Source organism: Malania oleifera, chromosome 10 (assembly GCF_029873635.1).
Source record: "Malania oleifera isolate guangnan ecotype guangnan chromosome 10, ASM2987363v1, whole genome shotgun sequence".
Taxonomy (NCBI): Eukaryota; Viridiplantae; Streptophyta; class Magnoliopsida; order Santalales; family Ximeniaceae; genus Malania; species Malania oleifera.
Window position 1 is genome coordinate 33,370,753 of NC_080426.1, and position 12,867 is coordinate 33,383,619.

The following is a 12,867-nucleotide window of genomic DNA, read 5'->3' on the forward strand; positions in this document are numbered from 1 at the left end:
GTGTTTAAAAACACAGGTCTCTTGGCCAAATGGCTATGGCGGTTCCTTCTAGAGGATTCTTCTTTGTGCTATAAAGTTATTAAAAACAAGTTTGGACTTGACGGGAATGGGTCGGATACCAATTTGGGTTCTAGATGTTCTTTGGAAAGTTTGTGGAAAGCTATTTCTTAGATTTACCCTTTCTTTTATTTCCCATACTTAATTTGTTTAGGGGTGTAATATTTTTTTTTGGAAAGACCTATGGTTGGGGAATATTGTCTTGTCCACCTCTTTTCCTTGCCTATTTTAGCTGAACTTAGGACCAAATTATCCCATTTCCTCTTTTCCTTGTTGATCCGGATGGTCCTTTACCTTCTTGGAATTTTCATTTTAGGAGATCCTTGAACGATAGGGAAACTTGTTGAGCTAATAGTTGATCTTGTTTGTTGGATCCCTTAGGGGTATTCTTGCAAATCATTTTGTGAATTTTTGGTTTGCACCGAATTTTCCTTTCCACTCTGCAAAACTATTTGGAAGGCTAAAATTCCGCCCTAAAATCAAAGCATTTATTTAGTTGATTGTGCTTAATATGATAAATACTAACAACTTGCTGCAAATTAGGAGGCCTTTAAAGGCTCTCTCTCTAGATATGTGCGTGCTTTGTTTTAACTGCTCAGAATCTGCTCAGCATCTTTTCTTGCATCTTATTTGCATGGAAGGTTTGGAACAAGTTATTCAATTATTTTGGAGAAAGTTGGGTTCGTCTAGGGACAGTGGAGGAGTTTTTGGCAGTATCTTTTATTGGGTTTGATAGGTAGAAGAAAGGAAAAGAGCTATGGATGAGTGCTTTATTTGCAGTATTTTGGGGTTTGTGGAAGGAATGAAACTTGCTATATTTTCAAGGAAGAAATTAGCATTTCTGTTGGTATGGGAGAAGATTCATTTCCTGCTTTCAAGGGGATATGATTTTTTGATATTCAGTGGAATTGACATTCTCTGTTGACTTCTTACGCTGTGCTGGTTACCTTAGGTTGTTATTTGAAATATTTTGGTTTTTTTCTTTTGTTTTCCCTGTGGTTTCTAGACTTCGTTAAGGAGAAGTCTCTTCTCCTGATAGTACATTCTTAGTCTATCTAATGAATATCTTTTGCTATCAAAAAAATATATTGATAATTTTGTCATACTTGAAAAAAACTAAGGACAATAATGAAAAAAAAGTAATTTGTTGCAAAAAATTAGCTTTTAGTTTTATAAATTTTTTTTAGATAATAAAACAAGTCTATTCAAGAGAAACATAATTACAATAAAATGTGAATAAGAAATTCCCCAATAAAAAATGCAAAAAAACGAAAAAAGGAAAATCTAACCAATCACATCAAAGCTGCCTTCCAATCCTTTTGAATATCAGACAACAAAAGACCCCCCAAAACCCCATAAGAATGAGCCCAAAAAGAAGCAAGAAAAATTAACTTTCTCCCAAAGCAATCTTGGAGAAGTCTTTTGATCTTTAAACTATTGCATTCCTTTCAGCAAAAGCGGCCACAAGATTGTAAAAACAATGTCCGCAAGATTGTAAAAACAACGTAGTCCCAAAACATCCTTTCTCTCTCCTTCATGGAACTCCAAAACTTCACCTTCTCAAAAAAACTTGAATTGTAGTTGGAGCCCCCAAGACCTCGTCAGAGCATGAATACAAATTGTTCCACATGCATCTTGCTACCTTACAATGAATGAACAAATGACTAATAGTCTCATTATTCATTGCACAACGTACAAATATCGGGCTTTGCATGGCCTCCTTATTTGTAGCATATCATTTGTGTTGATCTTTTTAAGAATTAAGGTCCAAATGAAGGTCGGATTTTAAGTTTCAAATCCATAACTTCTGAAAATTCCCCGAAAAATCTAAAGTTTGCCTTTTTAAGAGGTGAACCATTTGCCAAATGTGTTATGCACAACTTTTACTTTAAAAAGGAGAAGGAGGGGGTGGGTGTGGGGGTGGGGGTGGGTGTGTGGGTGGGAGCAGATTCACCCTATTTTTTTCTGTCCAGCCATCGGACATGCAATTTGTTTTATTTAATAATTCTAATCAATTAATTCTTTGTATTTTTTTTGTCCTTTTTATAATAATCTTTAGCCCACTATAAATTGTTGCAAGTTTTTGAGCAAATATGTTCAAGTAATAGTGTGTTTTTTATTGATATTGGAATTTGTAGCGAGATATTTTATGATGTTTAAAAGTAAATGCCGTATACAGAGTTACTGAAAGTTATTGGTTTGCTAGAGTTGTGGGTTTTTATGCATTTGTTACAGGTAGTCATGGATTAGTAATGGTATGCCTAATATATGTTTTTCAAATTGTTGGTATGTTTTATAGCCTATCAATATTTATATATGGATATTTTGGGAAATAAAAACTGGATGCTGAAAATCCTGTTCTATTTGTAATATATGTTTGGGAGGTTCACCTTCATCATTGTGTAGGATGGGTTGCTTTAGTTATTCGTGGTACGTGGACTGGAATAGCATTGTGAAGAGTGAGGGTGAAGGTGGTCTTTAAGCTATATCATTTTCTTTCGTCTTTGTTTTGATAACAAAACAGTTCAATTAAAGTTTTTTTGTGTTAGAAAAAAGAAATTTCTTATGAAAAGGGAGAAGAATTTACAATGGGAAGAGGATAAGAAATCCTACTAATAGAACTTAAAAAAGACTACCATATAGCCTTCCTCCAATTCCTCTGAATATCTAACAATAACATTCCCCTCAAAAGCCACAAGTGAGTTTAAAAACAAGCCAGGATAACAACTCTATCCCAAAGCAAGCTAAGCTTGGTTTTCTGCTGTTAAAACTTCTAGTGTTCCTTTCAGTCCATAGAGTCCAAAAGGGGCAAAGACAGCACATCTCCATAAGGTCACTCCTTTCTTTCTCCTCCTCAAACCTCTGAAGTGCACCATCAATTCAATTAAAGATTAAAGAAGTACAAGATATGGAGGACAAGGCATCCTCTTTAAAGACCAAAAATAATTACAACAGCGCTCCTTCCAATCCCTTGAAGATTAGACAGCGACAATCCCACCCAAATTCAAAAAGAGTGTTCCTAAAAAAGAAGCAAGTAACTAACTTTATCCCAAAGCAAAATTTGGTAAGTCATATGATATTTGAAAATTCTTGTGTTACTCTCAAGCCATAGAATCGACAAAATGGCATACACTGCACAAGTCCACAAATTCCTTCCTCTTCTGGTCTTCCCAAAACCCCAAAATCTCACCTACAAAAAATCACACATTTTGCAGGGCCACCGAATGCTTGTCATGGCAAGAAAACAAAGTGTTCCATTTCATTTTTTGTACCATTTCCAATCTCTTTGCCTTAGTCATGCAAGTTCCATGAGTCCACTCTGCCAACAAGAAATTTGGGGTTGTATTTTCAGTTTTACAGTTGATTGTACCTGTAAATATATATTCTGCAAATATCCGAAAAAAAAAAATCCTCTTTGGATTTTTGGAAAAGGTGGTCATTCTTTTATTATTTTTTAGTTGTTACCAAAAGCTTAATCAGTTTGGTGTTCAATGTTCAGAATTTGATTTTCAGTTTTTTATTTTTTAGAATTTTATTTGGAGGTGGCAAATTTTATGCTTATAACTTTTTATCATCCAATGCAGTTTGTGGAAGCAACTCTTGGGATACAAGCAGGTCCTCAGGTACTTATTAGTTTCATATATCAGAGAGCCTCCAACACATTTTAAGTTTTTGGATGAGCATTTCTTTTTATTGCACATACCTATTTTTTTCCTTTCTCTTTTTGCTTTTTGTTTTTATATTTTTTTTTGTTTTTGTTTTTTTGGGGATGGGTTGGTCATAATTCAGTTGTTCTGAATAGAAGTAGCTATGATGCTGTCACATTGTTAATGAGTTTGGCATCTGCAAAAGCACAACTGTTACAATGCTAAAAAATATTGTTTTAAAGTTACTTTTTTTTTTTGATTTGCTAGTCAAAAGATTACTTCAAAATGAAAACAGAAGAGGTGGTGGGATTGCTTACTGGGATGTCCCTCTCTGGCTCTCCCTTCTTCATCTTCTCCTTCCATTTTCTCTCCTGTTTTATTGCGGTGATTTGAGTGTGGTATTTATTGAAGTAGTGTGGTTTGAGTGCTTGTTGATTTCTGTCTGCATGAACTTCTTGGATTTTTTTTTTTTAGGGTGGGGGGTGGAAATGCTGTACTTTATATCTCTATCAAAAGTAAAGTTTGCAGGATCTAAGAAAAAAAAAGGAGATAAAATAAATTTTGTACACTTGTACTTACTCTGCCTCTTGGGGGTGGGGGTTGAGGTTGACCACCGTCCCCTTAAAGCTGCCTAGTGTCTATTTTCTTAATAATGGGGATTGATATGTTCAAGCAGTTTTATTTCCCCCTGTATGATTTAATTTCTAGTTTTCCAAGAGGGGACAAACTGAAATAATGAAGTGTTGATTTCTATTTTATAACCAATTTCAAGCCATGATCTCAACCTTTGTGCATCTGACTCTCTTTTTTCTTCAATGATTCAACTTTCTTCTCTTTTGATCGGGAATTGCTTGGACTCCACTTACTTTGTTGCATGTTTTACACTTTGTAACATTAGTGTTGGCAGAATCTCTATTTGACCTCACTATTCTAAACATTTGTTAGAGAAGTACTGTTCACTCTCCATGTAATGAGTCTTGTTCCAAAAATTCTTTCCCAAAATAATATATGTTTTTATAGTTTCCTTTTGTAGTGAATGGTATGAGGTTTTGTCACCTCTTAAACTATGCTTCTACTAATTAGGGATTTTATTGGCCCAAACACATATTTGTTGGGGAGAAACTGATCTAGATCAGAGTTGTCGATAACTTGATATTTTTACCATACCAATTGATCATGGAAAAAAGACTATAGATATTCATTCTTATTAAACTTCCTTCCTATTGCTATGGAGGTTCCTATTAGAACAAGGAAATGAACAGTTCCAAAGCCAAATATCGTTGTTATTTAAGAAGCAACTGAAATAATCTGGATTCTGAAGCATCTTTATGGTTAGATGTAATTCCTCTAATGTTCATAGTACTAAGTAGGGCTACAAATGAGCAGTGCTGAACCGAGCTTTACTTATCATGCTCAAGCTGTTTATTAAAATTTTAACCAAGCTTGAGCTGGAGTTGAGTTTAAACTGAGCTTGATTATACTTGCTCAAGCTTGCTATTTGTGCAAATGCACGAGCTGAACCAGCCCTTACTGAGTTGAGTTGCTGAGCTGCCTATGAATGGCTTGGTTCTTTTGGAACCTCTATCTTTGAGAGGTGAGAAGCTCTTAGGTTTTTGTTGAAAATGGGAAAATGTGCTCTCACTAATACTGCCTTGGGGTTTCTTTGTCCCTTACTGTGCGTATTAGCTTTGAGCCTTGGCCTTATTACTGAATTCAGGGTGTTATTTGGGGCTGAACAAGCCCATGCCAACAAAACCCCTACTTGTAGGTTAAATAAGCCCACTCATAGTTATTTGGGTCACTGCCCCCTTGAACCGTTCTTCAAGTGTACCAATTTGTGGGTCAATAGCATCCTAAATTGATGCTGGTTGGGATCCAAATCCCTGAAAGAGGCAGCCCAGATTTGTTAATCATTTTCAAACAAAAAATCATGCGAAAATCCATAAATTTTGGAATCATACGAAAACATTCATCATTGCGAAGCATAGCACGGGGAGGGATAGAAGAGGGCTTCCTGTGGCTGTGAAGCCTGTGATGAGAGAGAGACGAGGGCTTCCTCCTGTGAAGCCTGTGATTATATAGAAAAGAGAGCTTCCTGCTGTTGTGAAGCCTGTGATGAGAGAGAGGAGACTTCTTGCTATTGCAATGCCTGTGATGGAGAGAGAGAAGAGGGCTTCCTATTGCTGTAATGGTGGATGGATTTGAACAGACGGAATGAGGGATGTTTGACCGAGAGAGAGACTTGTTTTGAGTAGCAGAGAAATGTTATTTGTGTTCGGTTGGTATGAATTTTAATTTTTTGTATATTAGCTTGTTTATTTAAAGATTGTAACAATTTTGCAGATCAACATTAACACAGTAACATATAAAAGAAATAAACTAATTAATTGTTTTTTTTTTTCATTTATAATTTATATGTTGTTAAAGCTTGATATACATTGTGATATACATTGTTGGCCCACAACCTAACAACTTAGCTTTTAGGTACAGTAGTAATCTAACGTGGTGTCAAAGCTGGTTGCTAGGAGGTCCTGGGTTCTAGTCTTGCTGCTCACATTTGCTGTGTGGTGTTTAAAAAATTATTATATTCCCTATAGGTGTTATCTATTATGTGTTTATCTCTCGACGTGTCATCGGGCTGCACGCGCGAGGGAGTGTTAAAGCTTGATATACATTGTTGACCTGTAACCTAATAGCTTAAGCTTTTAGGTAAAGTGGTAATCTATCATATATTTTAATTGAGTATGAATAATAGTAATGTAGTCATATTTATCTCATTGATTTTTTTTTTGAAAGAATGAAATTTATAATTTTTTTTTGTTAGTTTAATACAATATATATTTGCATAGATATGAAAATTAATGATAATATTTTTTTATATGTTGATTTTAAAATGATATTCAAAGATATTAATTTTGTATGTAAATTATCCTTTCAATCTGTTGAAACAATTATGTTGATTTTTTTTTTTAGAATAAAAAATGCAAAGTCAAGGCGCAGCACATTTGTGAACTATGAACTGTGATGCAATTATGTTTTTCTATATTCTATATTCCATGGTAAGTAAATAACTCAAACCACACCACAAATCAACATAGCGGGGCCCAAATATGTGGTTCGTGCATACCATGATCCGAAATGGCATATTGACTGAGACCAAACCCCTAAGAACTGCATACCTCTTAAGTAGCATGCCCCGTTCCCATACTCATACCCATGCCACAATTCAAAACACATTGCTATCTAGGTAACGATGAGCCCAGTACATTCGATTGAGCTTAATTTGACACTATTAAACGAGCCTAATCCAAGCATATTAAATGAGCCCAACCAATCTTATAACTTAGCTGATCTTGTTCACCTTCTCAAAATTAGGCTTGGGAATAACTCATTTATATAATGAACAAGCTTGAGCGAGCTTTTATTGAGCTGAACTTCTGAACTACTCTAGACAGTCTAGAGCGATTTAGTTCATACTAAGTACTTCTCAACAAGCCCTAAGTCATTAGTTTTTAAATTATGCATCTAAAATATGATCAACACCAAATCCTTCTAGAGGCCAAATATCCATTTCTCCTATCTATTGCTTCTCTTGCTCAAATCTTTCTCGGGGATGCTTGGTTTGTGAAATATTTTAGCATTCTGGGGAAGTGATGTTCATGGCATCGTTCCCATGCTTGTCTCGAGGCTGAAATGTGATGTGGCAGAAATCTAAAATTTTTTGGGGATGAAGGATTCCCATAAAACATGGGAACCCCATTCCCTTCCTTCCATATAGGGAATCTCATTTCCATGGGAGTTTTATTTTTTGGACTAAATTGCCCTAGCTAATGGACAATAATGCTTCCATGATATGATAATATTATTATATGTTATAGTTATATTCATAATAATTAATTATTAGAGTAAAAATAGAAAAACAACAACAACAACAACAACAACAAGTCTTAAGTCCCACTAGGTGGGGTTGGCTTCATGAATCTTTTTCCGTCAATTCACGCAACTGAGAGCATTTTCCTCTATTAGATTAAGGGTTATTAAATCCTTCCGGGCTACCTCATTCCAAGTTATTTTAGGTCTATCCTACCTCTTTTCATGTTAGAAACAATAATTAACTCACTCTTTCTCATAGTTGTTCTACTAGGCCTACGTTTCAAATGTCTAAACCATTTAAGCCACCCCTCCCTTATTTTGTCTTCAACTGGTGTTATGCCTAAATTATTGCGTATATGCTCGTTTCTTACTTAATCTTTAAATGTTATACCACACATCCACCTTAACATTCGCATTTTAGCAACTTTAACTTCTTGTATATGTTGTTTCTTAGTTGCCCAACATTTTGAACCGTAAAGCATGGCTGGCCTTAAAACTATACCACACATCCACCTTAACATTTGCATTTCAGCAACTTTTACTTTTTGTATATGTTGTTTCTTAGTTGCCTAACATTCTGAACCATAAAGCATAGTCGACCTTAAAACTTTCTTTTTAATTTTAAGGGTATTTCTATGGCCACACAACATACCTGACGCACTTCTCCATTTTACCCAACCTGTTTTAATTCTATGTGTTACATCTTCAATTTCTCCTTCCGCTTGCATAATAGATCTAAGATATCTAAATCTGTTAGTTCGATTAATCTCTTGATTATTAAGTTTAATTTTCTCTCCCCTGCTTCTTCTTACGTTATTGAAATTACATGTCATATATTCTTTCTTATTCTTACTTATCCTAAACCCTTTAGACTCTAATGACTCTTCAAAGTTTTAGCTTAGATTCCACTCCACTCTTGCCATCATCAATTAACATGATTTCATCTTTAACCAACATACACCAAGGGATCTCATTTTAGATACTCCTAGTAAGTTCATCAATTAATAAAGTAAAGAGAATAGAACTAAGAGTAAAACCTTGATGTACAACTATTGTGATTGAAAAATCTTAGATTCACTGTTCTAACATTAGTCACTACTCTATCATACATGTCCTTAATGACCTCAATATATCTGCTGCATACCTCATTCTTTTCTAAAACTCACCAAAGAACTTCCCTAGTTATTCTATCATATGCTTTCTCTAGGTCAATAAAAACCATATGCAAGTCCTTCTTCTTTTCCCTAAACTTTTTCATTAAACTTCATAAAAGATAGATAACTTCTGTTGTTGATCTTCAAAACATAAAACCAAATTGATTTTCTAAAATCATCATTTTTAGCCTTATTCTATGTTTAGTTACCTTTTCATATAATTTCATTGTATGACTTATAATCTTCATTCCACGATAGTTATTACAGTTTTGAATATCGTCTTTGTTTTCGTATAAAGGTACTAACGTATGTTTCCTCCATTCTTCTGACATTTTCTTGGTTTTTATAATAGTGTTGAATAAATTAGTTAAGCAAATATAACTTTTATCCCTTAAACATTTCCAAACTTCAATTGGTATTTTATTTGGTCTTATAGATTTTTCACTTTTCATCTTTTATAGTGCCATCCTAACTTCAATGACTCTAATTTTGCAAATAAATCTCCGATTTTTAGGGATCGTTTGGAACTACTTATGTAGAAGTGTTCTTCATAAAAAAATGCGGAATTAATAAATTTTGATAACAAGTGCTGGATTGGAAAAGTGTTGAAAGTTATAAGTGGTGTTTGGTTGTGGTTAAAATAAGTGGTATTTGGATCCTTACTTTTATTATAAATTATTTTTAAACATATTTTAGATTACAAATATTAATATTTTTAATTAACAATTTCATTAATAATTATTTTAATTATTTATAATTAAAATTTAAATTATGGTTTTTAATTAACAATAATCTTGTTATTAATGTATATTTATTACATATTGTTATCATATAAAATTATGATAGAAATTATATTACTAGTTAAATTCAAAATTTTAATTTATTTAATATCAATTTAAATTAATAAATAGTTCTTATTCAATCCAGCATTGAATTATAATAACTAATAATATATAGTTATTTTAAATATATTTTAAATAAATGTATTAATATTTTTATAATTAAAAATTTAAATGATAATTATATTAATTTTATAATTAATTTTATAATTAATTTTATAATTAAAATTTAAATTTTTTCTATTAACTAAAATAAGATACTATTATTTATTAATTAAAAATTATATTTTTATTAATGTATATATATAATATATGATTATCACATTAATTTATGTTAAAGATAGTAATGTATATATATAATATATGATTATAACATTAATTTATGTTAAAGATAGTAATAATAATTAAATTATAATTTTTTGTTTACTTATTGTTAATTTAAATTTAAAAATGGTTTTTTATTCATTCCAATAATTTAATTATATTTTATTAATAATTAATAGGTTATAATGCATAGTAAAATAATGTATGATTAATTTATAATTAAAAATTTAATTAATAATTACGTTAACTGTTATTTTAATTAATATTTGAATACTTTTATTACGTGAAAGTAATATAATATTATTTTTTGATTAAAAATAATATTGTTCTTAATTTATATTTATAACATGTGAATATCATATTAATTTATGTTAAAATAATATTATTGATTAAATTAGTATTTTTAATTTTTGATATTATTTCAAATTAATAGATGGTTCTTCTTCTTCATTCCAAAATTTAATTATGTTTCATTGATTATTAATTTATTATATTGCATAATATAATAGTATATGATTTTTTTCTAATGTATTTTTAAGTTATGAAATAGCCACTAAATTTTCTAATATTTACAAATTTGACCCCGCCTATGAATAGTGCCACTTATAAGTGACCAAAAGCTATCTTAGATTGCTTCTCAAAATTCACTTAAATAGTTCTCAAAAAGATGGTTCTAGAAAAGCACTTTTTGTCTTTAGGTGTTGTAGTACAAGCTAAACACCACTTTTTTTTTTCTTTTAAAGTGTTTATTTTAAGTGACAAGGCGCCTTTTTTTTTTTAAGTGCTCCCAAATTGGGGCTAGTCTTCTCCTCATTGGTCACTTCCAAGTTCAATCTTTTATTTTGGTTTTCATTAAACAACTTATCAAAGCATCTTCGTTACTTCTTTTTTATGTCTTCTTCTTTAATTAAGATGTTATCATTCTCGTCCTTTATACATTTTATATCACCTAAATCTTTTCATTTTCTTTCTCTAGCTCCACCAAGTTTATAAATGTCTTTTTTACCTTCTTTTGTATAGTCTAGTATATAAAGTATCATAAGCTCTATGTTAGCTTCGCTAATAATCTTTTTTGCATTTTTTCTATTTTTCAAGATTTTCAATTTTGCCATATTTTATCCCAATTTCTTTTTGTTTTAACATTTTTTTGGACTTCTTGATCCCACCACCAACTTTCTTTATTACTTGAATATCTTCCTTTGAAATCAACTAAAAACTATTTTACTATCCTTATGATAGAATTAGCTATTTTATTGCAAATAGTATTCACATCTACCTTACCCCCTACTGTCCAATCACACTCTTTGATCATTTTATTTTTGAATTTTACTATATTATCTCCCTTCAAGCTCCATCGTCTACTCCTCTTGTGTTGATTTATGTTTCTCTTTCTTTTCCATTTTTTAATATGTATATCTAATACTAGGACTCTATGTTGTGTAGCCAAACTTTCACCTAGGATAATTTTACAATCCTTACAAGATAGACGATCCTTGTTCCTAGTCGAGAACTATTTGGCTTTTATTATACTACTCTTGAAAGTTGTTCTTCTCTTTTTATAAAGCAAGTACTCAATATAACTAAATCGTAAGACATGGCAAATTCTAAGATTGAATCACCAGCCTCATTTTTATATCCATATCCTTGGCTTTCATGTATCCTCGCATAGCCTATATTATTCTTTCTAATGTCTTCATTCAAATCAGCTCTTATGGATGTTTTCAGATGTTGGCATCCCTTGTAAAATGCTATCCATATCTTCCCAAAATTGTCTTTTAAGATTTTCTGCTAAGCCTCTTTGGGGAGCATACGCACTAATTACGTTCACTATCTCCAGGCCTAAAGCTATCCTGATTTTAATGGTCCTATCCTCAAATATTTTAGGTCTTTGTGTACAATAATTCCCACTCCATTTTTATGTTTCTCTTTACCAGAGTACCAAAGTTTAAATCTTGATTTTTCAATCTATAGCTTTCTCAATTATGCTATAATTATAGAGCATAATATTTGAAAATTTGAAATCATATTGTTCTCCGTTATTTTGGCTTACTGGATTATTAAGTGTGCTGAAATTTTTTATTTATGATGGTTGAAAATTTTAAGATGTGGATTTAATTTGGTAGATATTCTGAATAGTTTTTGTGCTAAAAATGTGATTATTTTCTGTATATTGATCCTGCATAGGTTAAAGGTATAATGGTAATCTTTTTGATTGCACGTCAAGACTTCAATATTTAAGCACACTAGGAATCTTAGAACTCAAACCTAACAAAAATATTTCCTTTAGGCCGGCATCCCATTCCCAGGAATAAAATTTGTGAGATGTCATTCCATGGTAATATTTTTGATTTAGGAACCAAACACTCCTAAGGAGCTGTTGTGTAACAAGTGTTGTGATGCTTGCTGGAACACTAATGTGTTTTATAATCAACAAAGCTTGTTCGTCATGTGAAGGTGAATTAACATAAAGTCACATGCATACTATGTTTCTGTTCAGTGGCTGATAATGCGTAGAAATGATCACATTTAGTCAAAAATAGAACATGAAAAACTTCATAACTGAATTGTGCTAGACTTTTATTTGAAAATTTATGCTGCACAAATTTTGTAAATGGTGTTGGATTATATATTATGGATTATAAAGTATTGGCAATAGAGATTTGTAATGTATTGTGCAAGGTAATAGCTAACTTTGTTCTCCCCCTTGATGCTTTTGTTTGATGGTTCAGCCATGTTATATATTTTTGTGGTTGAATCTTTGCATGTTTCCAAGTTCATTGAATTGATTAGTGGGTAACAAAATGAATTCACCTCATATTCATTTAAACAATGTTATTCTAGCAGCAATCGAGGAAACCTGCTACGCACTTTTCTGGACCTTGACATAAGTGAGGTCTGTGCACTGGCCGACCTTTTTGTCTTAAGAATTTCATGCAATATTTCAATGCATTGAAAATTTCAAAATGCAAAAAT

At 31.9% G+C, this 12,867-nt stretch overlaps 1 protein-coding gene across 3 annotated transcripts in view; it reads left to right on the top strand.

The window, feature by feature from the left end:
* Nucleotides 1-12,867, top strand: part of LOC131166427 (uncharacterized) — a 47,841-nt gene that overhangs the window by 1,673 nt on the left and 33,301 nt on the right. For 2 of the 3 annotated variants that reach the window (XM_058124962.1, XM_058124964.1), the window contains exon 2: nt 3,642-3,680. In XM_058124962.1, coding sequence (XP_057980945.1) covers nt 3,642-3,680 — 39 coding nt within the window. Of the gene's footprint in view, nt 1-3,641; nt 3,681-12,738; nt 12,788-12,867 lie in introns of all 3 variants that reach the window. The other variant, XM_058124963.1, reaches the window with a different exon arrangement.